Consider the following 24,265-nt stretch of genomic DNA (forward strand, 5'->3'; position numbering starts at 1 on the left):
AGCTGAATACAGGAAAACCTGAACAGCAACACTCAGAAGTGAAGTTGGCAAAAGGATTTTGTCTCACTCAGCTTTTGCCTCACAGCAATTTATAGAGCAAATGAATAAATAACATTTTGTCATCACTTTCCTCTTTTAAGTTCATTCGTTACAGCTAGCACTGAGGTTGCTGGACCTCAACCATTTTTGCATATGCAGCAAGGTAAAACATGCTGCTCATAATGCATGAAGAAGTACAGATTCGTGTTTCCTCATCCTCAGCTATACTAGTTTTGCATTGCTTGTGAGATGAAAAAATCATAGGAACTGCAAAAAAAGCATGCTGAATATATACCACCAAGTAAGAAGGTGCTGTTTTAAGAAAGATAAGGTGCGGTTCCAAACAGGTATTTCATGTCACATCGATGTTCACATTTTCTTGTGTTTTCAGTTTTGGAGAACGTGACGATGTGATTTCTCATCTGTTTGGTCACTGTTGTGAGCCACAAGCATTAAGGGAAATGCTTTCTTTAATGCCATTGAGTGAGATGGCAGCTAAATGTCAAGTGGTATCAGCATGTTACAAATAAGGCCACAATCTAGTCCCAAAGGTGAACAGAGAGAAAACAGGAGTAATGTTTGCAAGTTTTGTAATTCATTTAATCCCCAAACTCCTAATGCCCTCAACCTGTATTATTTCAGGCTGCAAATCTGCCGTGGCCTATGAGCTACATACATATGACTGTTGTCAGGACTTGCAAGGAACATTTCTAAAGGAGAAGGAGCAAGCCAGGTGATCCTGGGTTTGCCTGGATCCTGGACTAGAGGTGCCAGCTGTGGGCTATGCATTTAGCAATGCAACGCGAACATCAGGGATAACTCCAGGGCAGCAGGTACTTGTCCTTCAGTCTACAGAAAACCAGTAGCATCAACACTTACTGTGCAAGAGATGCTGTGCACTTCATCTGCCCCCAACTCAACTTCTAAATCACTCACATTAGTCTTATGTACGTATTTATGATAGCATAAACACTGAGGGAAAAAATAGCAAAAATAGCAACAATCATGTCTAATGGAGTCCTAGTCTGCAGCCAGAGTCCTATGGTGGTATCTCTTAGTCTGTTATCAGTAATGAAAACATTCGAGCTTCTCTTGTGGGAGAAGCAGAAAAGACAAATGCATAATGGACAAGCATAAGGTATATATAGTTTCTATAAAAGAAAATATAGAAGAGGTTACAAAAAAAAAAAAAAAGAGAGAACAGAAATCACTTAATGGGAAGATTCCACAGTTTCTGGCATGCAAACTCTGTTTCAATATTGCACACCAGTTACAACTGATGACCAGAGCTGAGAAATGCAGATGAGGTAGAAGCCTGTGTAACAGACAGCCACTTGACCCTTTTCCCTACTAGAGCAGTTTTAATGACAAAACTATAACTAGTAGGAATGTCCTTCCTGGCTTCTGGGTATCTGCTTTTCTACTGCTGCAAGTTTCAGCTCAAATCTATCAATCATTCAGAAAAAAAAGTACTACCAGCTATATTAAATCTAACTTTTCCTAAGGTTTGAATGCTTGACTTTCTGTCTTTAGTGCTCCTCTTTATGCAGATTTTTATTCTATGCCATTAGATATTGTCATAGTGCTAAATTTTGACTGACGGGAGTTATTGGCTAGGTGCCAATGTCAATGTACAGGGGAACTCTTAAAAAGTAACCCTAAAAATGTAGAAAAGGCTATCTGGATTTGTAAGAGTACAAGAAAAAACATCATAGGAAGTAATGCAAGATGTCAGCTAAGCTCCTCTGCCTTTGTCCAAAAAACTAGTTTATTCCTTAAGCATAACTAAAAAACAAGTGTTGATATTTCAGCTTATATATGGTGAACAAATGTAATTACTGCACACAGTTACAACATAAACCACAATCACTAATTACTGTCATTTCAAAGGTGGCTTTTAAGCTCTGCAAAAATGTTGAATTATAGTTCTCAGAGTGATGTGGCCTAATTCTAGAAAATTTACTCAATTTCTAGGAGTTTCTAGGAAACTGAGGCTCATCGTCTTTATCAGACACCAGGCAAAACAGCAGAACATCACAAATCTTACCAGACAATTTTATCTTCTTTTTTTTTTTTTTTTTCTGGTTTCGTGTAACACAAATCAGTACATTTTCTTGCTAAACACAGGCCTCTGTATTTTAGCAAAAATGTCTGTTTTGCCAGGTACTGCTTAAGCATATGGCTACATTATGTGAAGACTTATTTCTGTAGGTGGTCAATCTATCTGGTTAAACTGGAAATTTTTCATATCTATATATTGGATGCTTAGGGACATGCATATTCCTCACTGCAACTACTGTAGTCCTTCAGGTTCTTTTAGCTATATTTATATTTGGTCCCTTTTACTTCTTTAAGATTTCTCTACATAATGTTACGAATAGACGCAAATTTAATCAAAACATAACCAATTAGAGCCAATGCTAAGTTCTCAGTTTAGTGGTGTTTTTTTGTTTGTTTGTTTGGTTTTTTTTGTTGTTGCTAGCAGTCTCTAATGAAGGATAGGAGCAGCCAGTGTCACATAACGAGCCAGTACTCTGCATCAGCGAGCACACAATGTTAAAGGACAGATGGATTTTCAAAAGTGCCTAAGGGAGTCAGGAACCGAAATAGCAACGATTTCAGTAGGAATTAGTACGTACTATAGTTAAGCCTTGGTGCCTGCCAGTAGTTCCAGGAGCCTTAAATATCCTGTTAAATCTGGCTACAAATGACCTACCTGCCATTGCTGCAGCCATGTGCTGGCATTTCAACGTTCATCCCTATTCCTGTTACTCCAACAACTCATGTCAATTTGAGCCCTGTTTAAGAGTATTTTCCTGTGACCTAAAACTTTCTCCTGAACCGCCATTGTAGGAGAAATCTTGTGAAGGGAAAGGGTGATGTATTCTACGGAGCATTCTGACTAACACCTCACAAAAATAAAATAAATTTGTAGGCTCTGAAGAAAGAAACTTTGATTTCCAAACTGTGAGAGAGGATAAACAAGAAAATGAGGCTCCCTCCTTCTATTTTCATTGCTCATTTCCTCCATTTGTCCAAACCCCTGTTATGTTCAAATTCTCCTTAATCCATTTTGATCATTTTTAGGGCCACTAAATAGTTCTTGAAAGATCAGCAGTCACATCAATAGTCAGCGGTGAAGTCTGTGCCCTACTTTGTAACCTGAAGTGCATCCTCATCAGGAAGTGCTAAAAGAAAAAGCTTCTTATGTCACCTTTTCCCAGTAATCCATGCATAGTATCGTATCATCTCTTCTCATATACTAGAGAAGCAAGCAGTCTGTGGTTCCAATATGAGTGTTTAACTGACTTTAGAGTCAAAGAAAAGTAGAAATCAAAATCTGTTTGTAGATTTTTACATTTGATACTTAATCGGTACAGTTTGTCTATCTCTAAAATGCCAGCTATTTTTTAAGGAACTGTGTACGTGGTACTACTAATAATACTGGTTTTATTAAAATATAATACTGATCTTTATTAAAAAACCCTTATACTTTCCCCTAAAATTATTAATTTGAAGAAGATTTTGTTTAACAGTGATCTAGAGAATATCTTGCTACTAATAACTGCAGCATCAGTGGAGTTTATTTGCCCAAGCTTGAGGCAATCTTTGAATGCTGATCACACACTCTTTAATAAATGATCATTGTTAGCAAGCAAAAAGCAAAATTAACCTTTTTTTTTTTTTTTTTTTTTTTTTTTTTAATAATTGAATTCATTTACCTCTCTATTTATTTCATTCTGGACACAAATATTGGACAAAGGTCCACTTTGGATTTCTCCGGTAGGATTGCTCTGGGTGAAGCTCTTCCCACCACGTGTCGGGTTTTTTGTGTGTTTTGTTTTGTTTTATATCTGTCTATACACCTTTATCAAGACAAAATTAATTGCTTAATATTTACACTGCAGCAACAATGTGTGCTTTTCTCAAGAATCAGGTTCTATTTTAGATGAAGTGAGCAAAGATTCGTATCTCATATTCCCTGCCAGTATCTATCATTTGGCCTATTTACCATCCAGGGTCGATAATCAATGAATTAAGTGTGCACACAAACAGCTATAAAACTTACAGAATTCTCTTTCCTATTTTATTCAGAGAGATGTGGTATAAAGGTGCTTAGCAAACTTTTACAAAGCATTAATACAAAAACCATCCAGATTTAAGTTATATGAAAAGTCTATGGTGTAAGCTAGTCCCTGAAAAGGATTACATGATAATGGAATCCATAATTAACAAAGCTAGTTCTGTACTTATAAAAAATTACTCACATGTCTGGTAAAAAAATATCAACACAATCACAAAATTTATTCAAAACAAATATCTGAGGTTGCTTAAAGACATTTAATTTATCCTCTGTACCATGACACAGTCTTTGATTGGTCACTATTATTTTTTCCAGAGGGTCCTAGTACAGGAGGCAGACAATACTCATTTAACAAAACACTGCTCACTATCCTAATCTACTCTCATGCTTTAATACGTGGCACCCATTTTATATTTAATGTGTATTTCAACTCTTTCTGTAAAGACTGCATTTCCTCATTGGATTTTCTTCAGTGTTCATTATGACAGTAGATTATTGCTTCATAAATCTACCTATCTTTGCAATACCTCTGTGAGGTGAGCAGCTGGCATCATCCTCCTTCCACAGATTGGATGTTAAGGCTGAAAGACGTAAGGTTAAAAGCACACATACATTTTTAGTGCTCAATCTGAGATGCCTACAGGCACATATTTTTTGTTTTAGAGGACAGCATTAGACACATTCAGAGAGAGTGATCACTTATTCCAGTTGCAGCTGTGAATGTTTACTATTTCCACAAACTGGACCTCTGGGTTCCCAGTTTGGTACTCAGAAAATTAGGATCAAACAATTAATGACTGCTCTGTGAAGAAATGGCTTATGAAACTTGGCCAGCATCCTGCAGGAATGTGGTTCCATAGGCAGAGTTATAATCCAGTTCTCTAGGGGAGCACTCTGCTGCCTTCACTACAAGATGGTTCACCAAACTGCAATTTCCTTCTTAATTTCTAACACAATTTCTAACTTCTACAATAAAAAATTGAGACAATATTCTATTTACACTACATCATTTTGATTCAGTCTGAGCCATTTCTCAGTGGCTCCCCAATCTCTTTTAATGACAGTGCCCTGCACTTCAAAATATGAATCTTCTCGCTGAACTTCCCTCTTCTTCTTCACCTTACATTCTCACAATGTCCACTAAGCAGACTTATTTTCCCATTTTACTTCACCTTCCCTAAAACAGTTTTTGCTCTAGATACTGCCTTCTTCCCCCAACACCACCTCAATGATCACATATAATAGTTTCCTCATTGTCTGGGCAGGAGCAGAAAACCTTTGTGGGCATACCACAACCAGAGTGAAACAGGACCATAGGGGGCATAGAAGTTAGAGAAAAAGATTATTGAGTGAATGCTGCTCATTAAATTATCATCTGTGACTCTTAGAGAAGCCACAAGAAGAGATCAAAAGTCAATGTTATTTCTCAGCATGGAAATCCTTGCATCCTGCTCCCCTCTGCACCGAAGTAATGCTCCCAATATTCCTAAGCTAATGCTTTTTTTTACTTCTAAGGATAAAAAGATATACTATAGTTTATGCAACACTTGGAATATGTAAAGTTGTATACGTAAAAGCAAGGTTTGAATGGATGTGATGGATGCACGCTTTCACAGTGACTAGATTCCTCTTTGAGCCTCTCAATGGGCCCTGTCCTTTCCAGGCTCCCATTGCTGCCACTGGCTATATCCACCCACTAATGGCAATTCTACACAAGAGCTGTGGCAGATACTATGGTTCAAACCAGGAGCTGTTTTGCTGTCACCAGACTTGAGTGTGTGGATGTGCTGTAGGCCCTGGTTAACATTCTGCCCCTGAGACGTGAAGTCAGTGAGATCTCCTCTCCTCTGGAGCTCACATGCTTTTTAGATATCAATCAACCTGTCTAGAGAAATCTCCTAAATAGGACTCCTCAAAATAATTCCAAAACCCAAAAGGTATGGCTTTGGAAAGGGCTAGATTGTGCCAAAATTGAACTGCAAAAATGAATCTTGCAAAAAAAGTCTTTAAAACCTATAAAGAGGCTTTTCACTTCTTCTGGCAGTTTACACATACCACATATTAAAACATAATATCCAGTTGTATAACTATTTTTCATAAATTGTTCTATAATATACAATAGTCTTCCTAGAAACCCCCTGATACATATTCAGAGAAATATAGTATAAATGTCTTCTTGTTTGAAGTTCTAACGAAATATTTGTATATCTAGTCCAGTAGTATTCCTATTTTAGATTTTTAAAAGACTAATAATTACATTAATCTATATATTAGTAGATTTCATATATCTCAGTGTATATAGGTGTGATGGACATGGTATGCACCTTGTTATGCCTTAAACAGCTGGTTTTGCAACCTCTGTGAGGGAGAAAGCGCTGTGGAGGCAGGATGTATCTCTTCTCTTTCTTTCCTATTCTTGGAAAAATGAAGGCATCAGTCTTTGAGACAAAGGCATTAACAGTGTCTCTGCCTTGAGGCCTACCTGTTCTTTGCAGAACCAAGGCCTTATTTAGGATATCTCTTCTTTAAGTCCTCATTAATTGGGCTGGAACAAAAGCAGGGCCATTCAGCAATCAGTGACCAGCTAGGGGAAATAAAGAATCACCAGCTAACCCTAGAAGACCAACCAGCTCACTTCTGGGCACTTCTGGACCACTGACTCATTTCTCACTCAGGACACTACTATGAAATTTCATCACATCCATCATATTGAGAACTACAGAAATCATTGTGCCCACCACTCTGAGAATTACAGACATTGTTGCTGGATTGACCGAACTTTGGAGTGGTGAAATCTTACCTCTTAATCTATCTCTCCTTTCTCTCTTTTTCTCTCTAATTTTATTCTTGGAAGATAAGGGTAATATCATAATCAATTTTGTCGTTGAAGTCTTGATAAATTTTGTTATATAGTTACAAACTTTTGCCAAGCCACTATTCACTGTAATTCCACTGAGTTTTTAGTAAAATAAATGATTTAATTTAACCTCTTGAATAATTGTCGTTACTCGCGGTTACTTCACAGAGTACTCAAAAGTTAACTCTGCCTTCACCCCACTGAGTGAAACAGGACCATAGGGGGCATAGAGGTTAGAGAAAAAGATTATTGAGTGAATGCTGCTCATTAAATTATCATCTGTGACTCTTAGAGAAGCCACAAGAAGAGATCAAAAGTCAATGTTATTTCCTCCATGCACTTCTCTTGGTGTAGAAGGAAACAGTCATCGCATGGTACAGAGACTATTATTCATGGATGTGCATCCAGTGCCTCAAGCAATGAAAACCGTAAGTGCTCCTAATTCTGCCATTATCCTAATTATTATCACAATATCTTCCTTTTATCATTACCATTTTGTCACAGAACCAAACCTACCTCCCTCCTGCCACACTGCCCTAGTGCCTATGTTTGAGTCAGAGTCCTCCAACATTATATTCTTCACTCTCTATATAATTCCAGCTCTGGAGTTTGGCACCATGTCTGACTCCTCTGTTGCTAATATTGACTTCTCTGTCTCTGTGGGGTTCTAGAGTTTTCCCCATGTCATAGCTGACAGTATACTATCCTAAGTATGTCAAAGCTTAGGGTGGCAATGTCTGATTTCCCACACCCCAATCTATCATTTTTGCAGGGTCTGGAAAGATTTATTATTCTAATTTTGTATTTTTCACATTTCATTCTTGCAGATTACATGAAACCAGGAGGAGTGGTTGATATGACAGAAGGTTGTGCTGCCATCCAGTAGGATTGACAGACTAGAGAAATGGGCTCATAACAACATCATGAAGTTCAACAAGGAAAAGTGTAAAGTCTTGCACCTGGGGAAAAACAACATCATTCACCAGTACATGCTGGGGACCACCCAGCTGGGAAGCAACTTGGCAGAAAAGGCCATGGGAGTCCTAGTGGATGCCAAGTTGAACACGAACCACTGATGTGCCCTTGTGGCCAAGACAGCTACTGGTATTATGGGCTGTATTAACCAAAGTATTGCCAGTAGGTCAAGAGAGGTGATCCTTCTCTTCTACTCAGCATTGGTGAGGCCACAGCTGGATTACTGTGTCCAGTTCTGTGCTCCTGTGACAACCTTGAAGCACTCCCTACATCCCAATTAAAACAAAGAATGATGCTATGCTTTAAACATCTAGTTTTTGATACTCTGGATGGAAAAGGTAAATGGCTGTGGAGGCAGACACCTTGTCTGTTCTTTCCCAAGGTTTTGTGAAATGAAACATATATTTTTAAGACAGAGGCAATTAACAGTGTTGCTGTGAAGACCTCATGGCCTAATTGGGATGATAGAGATGGACCTGTCAGACAACCAATGACCAGAAGAAACCACAAACCAATAGCTACCCCTGATGGGCAAAACAACTCACTTCTGGTCAGTACTGTGAACTTCTCCCTAGTTCGAAGACCCCAGACCCATTTCCAGAACAGTCTTCCTAATTACCATGAAGAGCAAACAGAGGGAGGAGACGAACTGCCTTCTCCTATCTCATGTAAATGAACTGGGTTATAAAATGACCTCACACGTGACATGAGGTAGTGGTGCGTGTACTGAAATCTTTAACATGTCCACTCCCCTTCTGAGGACATTGCGGGACCGATCAACCTGTGGATTGGTGATATCTTACACATGCTCTCTCCCTCTCACTATTTCTCTGATATCTTAGTTTTCCTTCTCTCTCTCTCTTTTTCTTCTTCTTGAACATATAAAGGTAACACCATTTTAAGTTCTGATGCTAAAGTCTTGTTAAGTTTTGTAATATAATAACATACTTTTGCCAAGTCACTAATTGCTGTAATTTGCATTCCACCAAGTGCTTTCAGTAAATCCATAACTGAATTGGACCTCTGGAGTGATTCTGTCATATACTTTGTATTACTGCGCAGAAATACCCAGAGTTAACTGACACCTGATCTCACCTGGTGAGACAGGCCACATGTTGCGTTCAAAGTTAACTCATCCCTAATCCCACCTGGTGGGATGGGACAGGTCCCCAGTACAAGAGAGATAGGGACATAATGGAGAGAGTATAGCAAAGAGCCACTAAGATGATTAAGAGACTGGAGCATCTCTCCTATGAAGCGAAGGTGAGAGAGCTGGGACTGTTCAGCCTTGGAGAAGAGAATGGTCAGGAGAATTTAATCAATTTGTATAAACACCTGAAGGGAGGGTGCAAAGAGGACAGAGCCTGGCTCTCTTCCATGGTGCCTAGTGCCAGGACAACAGTCAATGCACACAAACTGAAACACAGGAGGTTCCCTCTGAACATCAGGAAACACGTTTTCCTATGAGGGTGACTGAGGACTGGCATAGGTTGCCCATGGAAGATGCAGAGACTTCCTTCTTGGAGATATTCAAAAGCCGTTTGGACATGTTCCTGGGCCACGAGCTCCAGGTGGTCCTGCGTGGGCAGGTGGTTTGGACTAGATGACCTCTGAGGTTCCTTCCAACCTCAAGTATTCTGTGATCCCATGATTCTGTGATTCTGTGCTTTTCCCTACTTTATTTTTTCTTCTTCCTTCCAAATCCCTGACACACCATTAAAGTTCTGTAGCTATGTATTTGTTAATAGTTGTATGCATTTCTCAATTAAAACAAAATGGTTTGTGAGCCAGTATTGATTCAATTACCAACATGTTGCTATTAATAGGAAAAGTGTTCATAAAAGTATGGTTCCAACTGGTCACAGAATGTTGCATAACATAATATATGATGCTGCCTGCCATGACAAAAGAGATACAGATGGTTAAAGCTTACAAACAGAATGTTCTAAGGGCATAGAGAGGGTATCATAAAATATGATGATGAGCTTTATGCAGTAGGTTCATTGTTAGAGTGTTTATGGGGAATAACAGAGATGCAGGTTTAATTCTCTTTTGTGCCTGAAGGGGCTTAAACCCACATCAACTACCCCACAGTAAACTGCCCCTATTACCAGGCTGTAAAATACTCTGGGGTAGACTTCTTCAGTCCCTCTGTTAAAATTGTTCAACCTGGGATGAATCAATAACTATTTATTAGAGAAGAAACTAGAACCAATTCTCACTGTCTCATCCCAAATGAGTTGTAGGCTTGTATTCTCAACCAACAGGCCAATGAATATTTAATTCTCCCATGCAAAGTGCAATAGCTTCCTCTGAAATTCAGAGCCTAATTCCCTAACACTCTTTAAGTCAAGTTCTTAAGACATTTTTCTCATGAAAGACGGATAATGAGGGTTGGAATCACTATTATAGATGAGTTATTTGAATTCATATCTCTCACATTCTACAGGCAAATGCAGCAATAGTACTCCAAAAAGGAGAAATTCTGGGAAAAAGAAACGAAGTTGTAGAGATAAAATTAAATACTGTTTTGCAATATAACTAAATGGAGACAAAGTTGCATGGGCAGCCAGAATGCTGGCCTCTCTTATTAGAATTTGATTTTGCAACTTGAACATTCTTTTCTACAGCTCAGTTGACTTGGAAATGTAAATACACTCCTTACATTTGACAGTCACAGATACAGTGAATAAAAGAAATTAAGAGATGGGTAGATACTTTGCAGTAGGAGGGATCACAAACATATGTTTTGCCTTCATTCTTTGGTAAGAAAGGAAATACATAAATAAAAAACATTCAGAATAATGGCAGCAGTTGTAAACACTATGAGATTCTGGTCATTCTCACCCTGCCTTCTTGTAAACCACTCACCATTGCTTATAATCAGCATCACAGTTGCAGTAGTACTTGGGATCAGTACAGTTGCGTTCGATGCCGCAGGCACATTTTTGAATGCCAGGTCCCGATCCGCCCCAATAGTAGTGCTTCTCATTGGCTTTTCCAACCCACCAGGTATATGGATTCCCTTCTGCAAGGAATGAAAATGCAAGGTTATGATGCATCAAAGAGGTAGAGCTCCATAATGCATCAACTGGGCTCAGATGTTTAATATGCAGACATTAAGAAGACATAACTGGAAAGCCATTCTACATTTCTGGCAAACAAATTCACTCATTATTATTGAGCAATTCAAAGGACCTTGCCAGGTAAACAGAACACATTTTCCTTTCTGTGTTCATGCAATTTATAATGATTGAAATTAATTATTTTTTATCTTCTATGCTCTTTGTTGAGCTTTTTAATTTTTCTCAGTTTATAGAATGAAAATACGTGGGCAGCTTCCATAATTATTTTCAATTAATTCTGAATTCATATAGTTACCTATCAGATGGATTATTCAATATTTGACCACAAATGCTGCACAGAAAGATGCATCCATTTTCTCCCATTTATTTATTTATTTATTTATTTATTTATTTTTAAAGTAACGGCTTTTGATTGATAATTAATCTGTCTTCACTGAAACACAAACATGTTCATCATGCTCTCTCCAGCTGGTCCAAAACAAAGAAAAAAAGAGATATTATCAAAGTCCAAAAGCATTTTAACTATTTTTAAAAAATGTATTGTTTTTATTTAATACTTGAGAAAAGGTGATCTGAACTTTGATATAATCATATTCCTGGGCATTGGGTCTGTACCTTGATATTTTCATACACTTGTCTAAGTTTATTTCTAATATTTTGGACTAACTAGGCCACTTCTGTGCAAAAAAACCCCAAATCAAACTGACCCTGTTTAATTTCCAATTTAAAAAAAGATGTCCTTACTGAAAAGTTTCTTTTTATTTCCCCAGTTCAGCAAGACACTTAAATATGAGCTTAACTTCATACCCATGTGAATAATTCAATCAATTTCAATGGACTTATCTTAGTGATTTTTCACATTTAGAAAACATGATTGACATTTTTCACATTTAGAAAACATGATAAACATGTTTTTTTAAAATGCCTTTTTCCCTCATCTATACTCCTGCTGGTATTTCCTCATTAAATCAAACAAGGATACTTGCATGAAATTCACTTACTAATAAATTTCACAAGCAAAATCCTACATGACAGATATCCTAATTTTCATAATTTTCTGTTTGTGCATCTCACTCATACAGCTACAAAAAACTACATCCATAATCCTAAAAATAGCCATTTCACAATTAGATTTTATCATCTAGACTATAAATCTACTTATCTCAGACATATGTTGAAAGTAATTCACACAGAACTCTAAAGAAAATTAAATTCCAGAGATGGAGAGAGCAACCAATTATCTGCTGGCATGTTGAAAAAAACACTAAAAATCAAAAAGACACAGCTCTCTGAAAACACTTGCTCTGTTCAGTGCTTTAGAATTGTTAAACATAATATAAAACTATTGAAAATACAGTAATGTGAAAAATTTGTGGTGGCTGAAGGTTTTTTTAGATGTTACTATGCTCCACAGAACGACCATTCAACTCTGGTGCTAATGCAATGGGTATGACAATAGTGTGATTTAATTCTAGACAGTAAATTGGTCATTTTAGCTTGTCTGACTTGCTTATCTTGAAATTAAGTGCTGTGAGTTAGAAGAGCATGCCATGTGAATGCTGCAGCGGCATTTGCAATCCACAATACGATCTATCACATATAAGAATACATAGCCCTGGCTTCCAAAAGATTATTTTTTAAGCATGTAAGGGGAAATATTATTTTTCCACAGTGAATGGAAGAATTAATGGTATTTGAGGCTCCTACTGCATTTTTTCCGTCTCATCTTTGAAGTTAGTTTTTATGCCATTGCCATAGTGGAAATGCAGTAGTTTTGACTTAGTCAAAATTATCTTCATTTACATCCTTCCTGTCAAGAGAAGGATTGCATGATTCAGTCAGTAAGCACTTCACCAGGAAGCAAAACTGCTAATTAGAAAACTAGAAGAACAGAAATTACTTAAAATTGTCAAAGAGTGGATTAAAAATTCAGAAACAGGTAGAAATTATTAAAGCAGAGGAAAACGACAGCAGCGTTACAGACTACAGCAATGGATGTCACAGACCACAATGACAGACACAAATAGGGCATGTTTTAACTAATTTAAATGACAAATGACATACAGTTTTAAACCCAGAATGTATTCTATTATAGCGCAGACAGAGCCATTTTTCACATCTATTGTTTTCAGTCTGTGCATACAAAACCCTGTTTGGATGTGTGCTTCTTCATTCTGAAGACCTATCTGCAGGCTTGGGAACACAAATGGATTCAGGAAGACACTAACATTCATGATTAAATTTCCAGAAAGGTCAAGGATGGAAGGCCTGATTTTAGAGGGTTTGCATTCAGCACATATTCAGCTAGCCATCCTCACAACCAGTAATTCCAGCACTGCCCTTGTGGATACCACCAACGCTCTGTAATCGCCCAGCATGTTGTGCTAGGGCTTGCAGCAGACGGGCACTCAGGCAGCTCTCATTAGCTGGTTACCATGCAGTGGGGCAGATTTTCCATTAGGACATAAACCCATGTACTGGAACAGGATAAGCCTCAGACCAGACTATTCTGCACCACAGTGATCCACACAAGAGGCTCCTTAATAAAAGAGAAAGTTGGAAAGACACTGGTCTCATATGCTCTGTGCCAGCCAAGTGAGAACAGCCCTTTGTGGCAATTCTGCTTCATGTCAGCCAAGAAAAAGAAGAGCAGAATTTTGTCTAGAGTTCATAAGCTCCGAATCAGGAATGCTACACAGATACACTGCAGACACTGCTATGACTGGGCATAACAAACTGTAAAACCTTGCACTGGAAAGACTAAAAGAACAATAGAAAAGGAAGGTTAGAGGGGAGCAGGATGTATCATGCAGGTAAAAAAATATTTGGAAATAAGATCACTCTTTTCCTCTAACATATCATCCTGTTTTATAACTCTATAGTCTCCTTTAGAGGATGTGAATCTTTCAGCTTCAGAGGGCCTTGCTTATTTTTTCTGCTTTGGAAGCTGTTGGAAAGGGCAAATTCAAGTAGAAGTAATAGTGCACTCCAACATGAAGACTGATCATTAACAGATATAATTGTAAACATAAAACTATTTTATCATGCATTATTATTCTGCTGAAATATCAGTCTTACGGCATTAAAAGTATATAAATTATGTTTAAGGAGAAAAAACAGTGGAGGGAAAAAGTATATGAAAAAGTTGTCAAGTATATTGTGATGACAATACCAGAAGATATTTCTTCTGTTTTTGAAGTTATCTTTCCTTACTATAGGAACAAATTTTGAGTCATGGGATAGCTTTGTTGTTCTTGTCATTAACTGACTGCTTTTTCTCCCCACTTTTGTTGGCAACTAGCACCATGAGAAGAAGGAGCAGGAGAGATAGTCTCTGCCTGCTTTGGGATTTCATTTAGAATAAAGTCTTGATGCAGAACTGCTCTTTGGGCACAAAGAAGGTCTCCTTCAAGCGCTTCTGTAGGAAGTGTTTACGTGTACTAGGTTATGACCAGGATGCCTTTTTCACTTCCCTTCTTGAAAAGAAGTCACTTCCAAGGTGTTGTGTGCTTATTACTCAGTTACTTGGCAGAAAAGTAATGATGGTATCAGTGTAAGATGTGGATACCAAGAAAACAAACAAAGATATCCAGCTTTTAAGAGGTTCATTAAACTTACAGACAAAGTTAATAGAACGGTCTTCTATGGGCAAAATGGCTGATCTTATTTTAAGGAGGCATGTGGATACAGGAGTATGGACAGAATATCAGACTCAAACCATATTTTTAATGATTCAGATCAATCTCTCATAAACAAAGAAGTCTATAACATTTACATGCAATACAGTTGTTGCGACGGCTTTGCACTGTTGGACTTTAATTGAAATTAATACAAAATATGAGTTCTTATTTAAATTCATGTACAATGTTAGTCTGGATCTGCGGTTATTAAATCAAAGGATGTAAACAATCTGGTCATCAGCGCTTTCTATCAAGAAGTGCTCTCCTTCTACAGAATATTCAGAAAAATGTAAAGGAGTAAGGAACTTCTTTGTATTCTCACAGATCTTTGAGTGTCATAAAAAAGCAATTACTTTTTCATCTCATAAATGTATCATTGTGTGAACCATTTCATTCAATAAAAAACATACCAAACCAAAGTTAATGTAGTATGAATAGAACTCTTAGCAGTCAATAGTATATTTATTTCTAACATAGCCGAACAGTCTCAAACTATATAACTTTTGAAAGCACACTTTATATTCTACCAAGTGTTTAATAAAACCAATTGGTTTTATTATTTTTAAATGAAACAGATTAACAAAAATGGCATTACTTTCAACATTTTAGGGCTGTTGTTTTAAAGTTGGTCAGTACCGGCAATTGAAGCTGCAATACTGAGAGAACTCAGATCAGGGAACTCAATTAATTGGACAGATGCTCCACAGTGCTTTGTATTCAGTAGCCTCCATTCACACTATAGCCCTCAGAGGGCTGATGACTGTATTTATTACTTGTAAACTACCTGGAGAAGCTAAATGCTTCCCTTTCATTCATGATCTCTGTGTAGCAATTTTTCCTCCAGTATCTTCATCCTTCATTAAAAGGCAGCACATTTTGCAACAAGGATCTGCAAAGCCTGGCTGACTCTCATGGCTACTGAAGGAAGTCCGGGAGTGTGTTGCTTCTGCTGAAAGGGAGGAGGCTGTTCTCCACTCCAGCGATTACTCTTATGCACCTTTTCCAGCTGCTGGAAACAAGGGAGAAACAGCGGTGACTATCTTAGGCTCTTCCTTTGACTCTCTGTCCCAGCTCTTTCCCTTTCCTAGCAGTTTATTTTAGGAAGAATAGAAAGAGAATTTATTACTGGCAGCACTGCTAAGAACATGGCCTGTCTAGCCCAGATCTCTGTGCCTGACAGAGCAATCAGAGGCCGTGTTTAGAGAAAAGTTCTGAGTTTGGCTGTTACTTGTGGTTGATTACCTTTGCACTCCTTCTACACCCATTCACTGCATTAAAGAGTGTATATTTCTGCCTATTCCTGCTGAGTGTCTGTTTATAGATCCATGGATTTGCCTAATTCCTTTCTGAACCTACCGGAATAAAAAAATCTGCATCTGCAGCCTCTTGCAGTGAATCAAAGCAAGCTACAACTTGCTCTGGATAAGGATTATCCTGCTTCTGCTTGTCAGGAAATTTTCTTGACCTCTATCTGGTTCTTATAATCTAAGTGTATGGTTTAAAAAGAAAGGCTAGGAACCCTTTCAAACTGAAGCCAATGGCTCAGAACCTCTGAAAAACAAGACCAGTGAAAACTACCCACTGAGGACCTGACTAACCTTAATGACTATACTCAATTAGGTGATAATTTACCCGACTGGATAGCTTTGGACTGAACTTTTTTGTTTTAATGGAAACATTTTAGTTATCCATTAATATTACTGATTCCTTAATAAATACTAGGGAATGTCAATGACAAGCACACTATGTGTATAATTATTTTTTTCAGAAAATATTATTTTGTTCACTACTTCAATTCCTTGTTAATTGAACAGATTAAAACAACACAGGTTGAATTAATTATCCAGTTCTTGTTATTGGCAGAATAGGCCCAAAGATATCTTTCAAAAATGTACTACAATTTTGGAAGCCTAAATTAATCACAGGCAGAAATGAAAGCTATTTCCCAGGGATAATATATGATGATTAAATTAAAGACAGAACTTAGAAAAAAGTCAATCTGCATATGTAGAAAGGCAGGTATAATATTTCTGTTTTTTTGAATGAAATACATTTTTAAAAATGCATTTTGCATTAAGCTACTCTATAACATACAGTATCTTTAGCCTCCCACAAGGGTAACTTGATTTTAGGTTGTTGTTCATTACAGTCTGTGCACGAATTCTATCTGATATTGCATTGAAGAAACAGGCACTGAAAGAATAATTTTGTCACCGTTTGAAAAGTTCAACATGCTAATATGGCTGTGCACTTCAAAGCTTTCACCTTGTTTCTTATTGCCATCTTTTCTCCTTACGCCATCAGCAGTATCTTTTCCACTCAGGTCAAATCATTTTTATGAACATTGTGAGCCATTTACCTCAGCTTTTGAAAACTCAGTATTTGGAAAAAATAAGGAAATGCGGTTAGATGTCGTTCATGCATTAAGTACATCCACATGTTCCAATTTAGGATTCTTGAAGTCAATGGTGTCAATGCTGGGTGGGCTTTGCTGACCTAGTTCATGTTGTACTGACTTTATTTTGCGCAAATTTATCATTATGTATATGCTTAGCACCTATATGAAGCTGATTAGACACTCCGCAGGTTTGCTGTCCCTGGCTTGTGTCACAGAAGCACTCACCTAGATTGAACATGCAGCTGCTGAGGAGTTCCGTGGCAACCGCAGAAACTCCTACCTGAAGATGCTCAAGTGCAGAGCAGATTCTGCTCCTGCTTGCACCCCAGGTGGATTATGAGCAAGATTCGTTAGTTTAATTGATCGCCTGGAAGGCCGAATTCTTTGAAAGTGAGAGAACAGAGCTGAGAGAAGAATACTGCTGGCAGGTCACATTTCCAGATTTCAATGAAAATACCTGTGCAGAAAGTGACTTCCTAGGTGAACTTTCTAAATGATAATTTATATACAATAGCTATACGTGATAGTATTGAGATTGTTTTTCTTGTAATTAATATTTTCTTGATTTTCCATTTTCTCAGTAATCCTTGTTCTGTACCGTGTTGTGCAATATATACACATGAATGTAATGTGACATTTTTAAGTGAAGTAAATTCTTATGTTATTGCCATTTTGTTAACTGATAAATCATTTTTCTTTGCAGGTATAAGAATACTTAGTATTTATGAAAAGAGGTTGCATCAGTGGTCATCATTTTACTAATGACTAAGAGTTAGATTAGGTAAATGCTCACAACAACACAAATGGCACATTTGAATACATGGCAAACCTGGGGTAGAAAACAGAGATTCAAAACCAAACCAACAACAGGAAAACAATGAAAAAGAACCCTTAGCCACTTCAGGAAACTAGGACTACCTAATTTATAGCTGCTTGTGAGTTTAATGGAAATATGACCTGAAACTCCAGTTATTTTTTTATGATAACTTTAAATCTATATATACTTGTGTCTGTTTTAGCTGGTGCTAATATCCAATATTTGTTTTTTCTTTTACTGTTACTAGCCTGGGACATTCATTTTCTTTATAAGTTTACTGATGTGGTTGGTCTGTTTGACAATACTATTTATTTGCAAAAGTTGGGTGAACTGTGTGAAAATTTAAGATTTAAAGTCTGCTCAAAAACAGAACCCTTAAATATGTAAGTGTTCAGTCTGCTTGTTAATAAAAGAATTGATACAATATGATGTCTCAATTCATGGCCAAGGCATTTTAATGCAACAATACTTAGAAAGTGGCATTTATTTTTCCCTTTTAAGATATTCAGAATTATGTCATACTTGTAACATATGAAGTTGGTGAAGGGTTTGAAGGGGAAGCCATATGAGGAGCAACTAAAATCACTTGGTTTGTTCAGCCTGGAGGGGACTGAGACCTCATGGTGGCTACAAATTCCTCACAAGGTGAGGAGGAGGGGCAGGTGCTGATCTCTTCTCTCTGGTGACCAATGACAGAACCCGAGGGAATGTCAGGAAGATGTGCCAGGGGAGGTTTAGGTTGGACATTAGGAAAAGGTTCTTCCCCCAGAGGGTGGTGGAGCACTGGAACAGGTTCACTAGGGAGGAAGTCATGCCCTCAAGCTTGGCAGTATTCAAGAAGCAATTGGACAATGCCCTCAGACACATGGTGTGAATTTTGGGCTTGTCCTGTGCAGGGACAGGAGTTGGACTCGATGATCCTTGTGGGTGCCTTCCAATTCAGGACATTCTATGATTCTGTGATCCAATGACATCAAAAGTAATACAGAAGTGAATCATAGAATTACAAAATGGTTGGGATTGGAAGGGATCTCTTCATATCATCTAGTCAAACAGGTACGCTCACAGCAGGTTGCACAAGAATTAGTCCAGGCGGTTTTTTAATGTCTCCAGAGAAGGAGACCCTACAATCTCTCTGGGCAGCCTGTTCTAGTGCTCTGGCACTCTCAAAGTAAAGAAGTTTCTCCTCAAATTCAGATGGAACCTCCTGTGCTTCAGTCTGTGCCTGCTGCCCTTCATCCTATCATTGGGCACCACTGAAAGTAGTCTGGCCCCATCCTCTTGACATCCACTCTTGAGATATTTATAAATATTGATAAGATCCCCTCTCAGCCTTCTCTTTTCCAGGCTGAACAGACTCAGTCTTTCCTCATAGGAAGGAGAAATGAAAAATGTTGTTAAGATCTTAATTGAAAATGAAGAAACATATTGCAAAATACTTGTGAAAAGCACACAAAATACTGCTGATGAGTTTACCTTGAAATATTCAAAAGAACACTTTCAATTAATTCTGTCCCAAATCTCAGTAAAGTTGATACAACACATCCTATCCACTGTTTTCTTAAGAGCACGTAGGAATTAATTGCTGTTCTTTACCTCCACAGTCATAAAGTAGTGTATTTTGCAGTGGAGGCAAGGATAACCACCTCCATAACCCAAACTAGAAGAAATTCCATGACCTCCAGTATCAGGAACTAGAAATGGACATTTACATGTCCAGCCAGGAGTCCTGGCTCTCTCACATATCCTGGAAAACTCCTGTGGTCAGTCCTCACTGTACTTCTAAGTCTTCAGTTATGTTGTGGTACATAAAGACTGGCCTGAGAAGAGCCTATATTTTCTCATCTATGTCCATTAAAGACACAGAAAAGGGAAATTATTCAAGTGTTTGAGAAATAAAATTATTGTCTGCTTACTGGCACTCATGCCTTATGCTGATGGCCACTGCTGTGTTCTTCAGTATTCTTACATGCCCATATATTTGCCTGCTAATTTTTCAGAGAACATGTTTTACATATGTATATACCAATTTCAAAACGTAAAGCAGGAAATATAGAACCTTATCCTAGATACTAGACAATTGGTTAAAGTATCTTTTCAGTAGGGTAACAGGGATACTCCTTGTTACTAAGTAGCGGTCTGTATTTTTGTTCTAGTATCACAACTCTTTCTTAAAATTTCATTGCCTGGATCCACAAAAATGTAGGTAAAGATGACTTTTCTTTCAGAATTAGCAACCTATAAAAAAAGATCAGGAGGGAAAACTGTCATATTGGTGTACAATAACATCTTATGAAAAAGCTGTCTGACAGCTTTATTTTATCATTAGAGAGATTTATTCCTCAGCCCAGCTCATGAAAAGCTAGTACAGTATAAATGATTTTTCCCCTTGTCAAGACTTGTATTCCAAGCTGCAGCACCACTAACCAAGCCTGACTTGTTATTTTTCTTGGAATAGTCCCAGTGGTGAGACTTAGCTGGGGAAAGCAGCTGTCAGATGTCTTTGTATGCTACTATTTGCTGGGTTTTGAAGTGATTTCATTATAAAATCACCACAGTCCCTACTATCCCTAACAATATAGTGTGCCAGACTTGCCAGTGTTGCAATTAATTGTGTTCTGTAAATTCACTGGATCATTTAAGGCCAAATGAAAAGCATCTTTGCTTAAGGTAATGCTAAGTGGAAAAGAAAAAGTAAGCATGTTCAAACAACAAAATGTCATTCAAGGGACAAAAAGAACCTTTACATACACATATAATCTACAGAAAGAGTTCACCACAGTTTTTACTATGTGTGCTGAAACAATGGCCTTACAGTGTTTGTTCTGGGAGTAGGACATACAGGATGTTTAAATCACAGTCAGCAAGTGTAATTGCAGTATGGATATGCTTTTCACAGCTGGCACTGCCCCAGAATGATCAGGTGCCAGCAACAGCAAAGCTGGGAAAAGTCTTGATACAAGCTTGCAAGTCACCCTGAGGTTTGCCCAGCCAGGTCATGATAAAATGTGCATCTCCATGTCATGGTCTTGCAAAGAACATACTAACAATAAATCAAAGGATTCCATGATTTTGCTAAAGGGGGGAATGTTTTTTTGTGATCAGTTGATAAAGTTATCTCTACCCAACCTTGATGAACAGGTAAATAGCACACACACATATGCATACCCACTATCACTGACACTTTGCAGGTTAATGCAGCTAAAAACCTTGAATTATTTAACTTCTTAAAAAGGACATAAAAACGTCCAGAAGCTTGATGATGATATTTCAACAGTAAAGGAACGCATTTTGAAGTCTTCTGTAGCGAAAACCTCATCTTACAGCAGAGATCTATTGGGAAGATTTCAGAAACTGTAGTTATTAGCACAATGATTACTCTTTAAGTAGTATCATTTATAGGGGACTGTAAAATCAAACTCATTATTATAACAGATTGAGTGGAAAGAGGGGGTCATTTAAGCTGGCATTCAATATATTATGTGGAAACAGAGCAAACACAAAAATAATGTCTGTAAAAACTTCAGTCAATGAAACGGGTATTACAGAATTGCACGCTGCGATCACATTTTTGGATGAATTCCCTTGCTGTTAATACATAACAAAGACAATCATAATATTCCTTAAATAAATTTCAATTAGCCAAAAAATTATTGAGATCTTGCTTTGCACACCTGCATAGGAGTGCCTTTAACCCATATGGAGAACAAAATAGATAACATTCTTCTGTGCACCTACATAATTCAGGACAGAGTGTCTTGCTGGTCCATTTTATCTGAGTTGCAGTAATAAGAGCCTACATGGAACTAAATAGGACAACTCCTCAAGAGCTGATGTCATTATTTTGCTAACACATGAACAAAAACTAACAAGATTCCAAGATAAATTAAGCGACACTCTGGGTGAGCAGAACTGATGAAAGTTTTTCTGCAAGTGGCCTTCCCTCAGAGGTCTCACACCTCTCTCAAGCATTTCTCCTTTCAAACTGTTGCTCCCTGCCCCCAAGCATAAGCCAGCAGTAGTTTAAGTTGAAAGAAAAAAAGCCATTACAAAAGCCAGAAGGATTTCAGACTTCTCTCCACCTATGAGAACTTAATATCTGGCACTTCATATGGAATATGGACCATGGTACAATTGGAAATTGGTTTCGGGGAGCACAAGGGTTTTCTTTTGTTGATGAGACTGCTGCAGCAGCTGCTGCTGCTCTCGATTTTCTTACCACACTGACCCTTGAGGAACCTGTATTGAGAACCATGAATTCTTGAATTATTGATAATAACACTAATAGTCCTATGGCTGATGACACTGTCTCACAATTATTATTATTATTTTTTTTTTAATTACACAGGGCACATGCACAATTTTGAAGCCACAACTAGTACTAACATATAAATACAGACATTAGACTGTTTGAATGGTAGCCACACTGCTCCCAAACCATCCATCATTCCAAATCTGGAAGGCATCCGATTCTTTGGAAATAAAAAATGACACAAAACAGGTATTAACATGACTTGTAATGTGCTGTGTTCCATACAATAGCAATAGATATCAAATGAGGAAAAAATGACCAGATAAGCCTCAGCACTGAGGCTTACAGAAGGATATCAAGCATATTCAAATTGAAATAAAGGAAGCTACACTACACAAAAACCATCATTTTGAGATGAATAAAAATTAAAATCAGAGGTGCAACACCAAGCCATCTGTTAAGCAAGGGCTATTTGAGACAGAAATGGGACATGTAAAAGAATAAGACTCCCAAACAAGCCCTCCTGTCAGAATGTGTTTTCATCCTTTTCAAGTTTCTACAGACCAAACTCTTCTATTTCCCAAGGCTTTTGCTGTTTGAGATTAACCTGTAAATTATTACAGACTATTATATCCTCTAATTAATAATCAGACAAATGTATGAATAACCTTTTAAAGGGTATACTTAGTAAGCACAGATTTTAGTTGTATGACACATCAATAATGATGACATTGCTACAGAGAAGTCTAAACAAACACAAATTTCAGTGTGAAAGGGGACAAGCAGGCAAGTGGGTAATTGACTTCAGATGCATGATAGGTTATCTTCAGCATAATCCAGAGAAAACTGTCTTTGCATCCAATGTTGGGATACAAAATAAAAACAATCAGAGCCCTTTTACAGCTGATCATTTGTCAGACTTGATGATGGGTTTATGTTTTGCTATTTAGATGATTTTTCCTCTAGGTCAGACTGGGTCTCACAGCTACTGTAAGAGCTATGTCTCTATTGATTTCTGGGAAACAGGCACACATATTGATCGGGACTGACAACTGGAAAGGCTGGGTGATGTGTTTTACATTGTCAAGCTACCAACTCCTACAGTCTGAGCTCAGGGCACTCTTTTTCCCCACTGAAGCTTGTTTCATCAGTCCATTCAAACACATTAGTTCTCGCATGTGAATTTCAGATTTCTCTACGGGAAAATAGAAATTGGCTAATGACACACATTATTGCAGACCTAATAATATATTATGATAATCTCTTACTCTATGAGTTGAAATGGCATCTCTTAACTATCATTATATATACTCACAGGGCAGAGGAATTACACTGATGAAGTGTATGAAGTACCAGTTGCAGTATTAACAACAGAAACGGAACTCTAGTTTCACTGGCTGCTGCAAAACTTGGTTTTAAAATCCTGCGTTACTGCACTGATGTGAAGAATGATTTCCCCTGCTTTGTGTGATTAAGTCCCACTCTCCAGAGAGAGAATGACATATTGGTGACGACAGCAGCACGAACAGCTTTTCCCTTGGCCAATTTGTTGGACTTCTTTTGTTCCGGCATACAGGGTTTTTTTTGTCAGGACCAGGAGTTTACTTCCCCACCTACAAGGGCAGTTTGCTAAAAGCAAGCCCTTTGAGGAGCCTCAGTTGACTCTGAAGCTTCTCTAGAAAAAGCTGGAAGAAGCTTCAGCAGAGACTCTCCCCCAAACAGGTCTGCCAGGAAGTCACACTGGGGGTTCCCCTCTCTCCTTGGGAACTGCTTTGAGGATGATGCATGTTCCCACCTAAGCAACACTGCAGCTGTATTGCAGCCATGGACCCCCCTGATTCAGGCCCAGGCCCAATGGACTGCCTTCCTGGCCTGACCTTGGACCTGCCTTGTCACCAGGGACTTGCCTGGTGATTTCTGGTCTTTGTCTGAAGCGGCCAGTTGTCTCTGTATCTGATGCTGATCACAACTTCATATTGAAATGCCTTCTTCAAATACTGATATTACTGAGATCAAACCGGATGATCCATATATTCATATTCCATATATGATCCATATATTCATACAATATGAAATT

The 24,265-nt window shown here is 37.9% G+C and overlaps 1 protein-coding gene across 1 annotated transcript in view; it reads right to left on the bottom strand.

Annotated features, from left to right (window-relative positions):
- CNTNAP2 (contactin associated protein 2) overlaps positions 1 to 24,265 on the bottom strand; it is a gene marked incomplete at its 3' end in the record, with an annotated part of 1,137,334 nt that overhangs the window by 193,056 nt on the left and 920,013 nt on the right. The window contains exon 14 of the mRNA XM_080338877.1: positions 10,827 to 10,983. Coding sequence (XP_080195003.1) covers positions 10,827 to 10,983 — 157 coding nt within the window. The remainder of the gene's footprint in view (positions 1 to 10,826; positions 10,984 to 24,265) is intronic.

Source organism: Nesoenas mayeri (assembly GCF_963082525.1).
Source record: "Nesoenas mayeri genome assembly, chromosome: 2".
Classification (NCBI taxonomy): Eukaryota; Metazoa; Chordata; class Aves; order Columbiformes; family Columbidae; genus Nesoenas; species Nesoenas mayeri.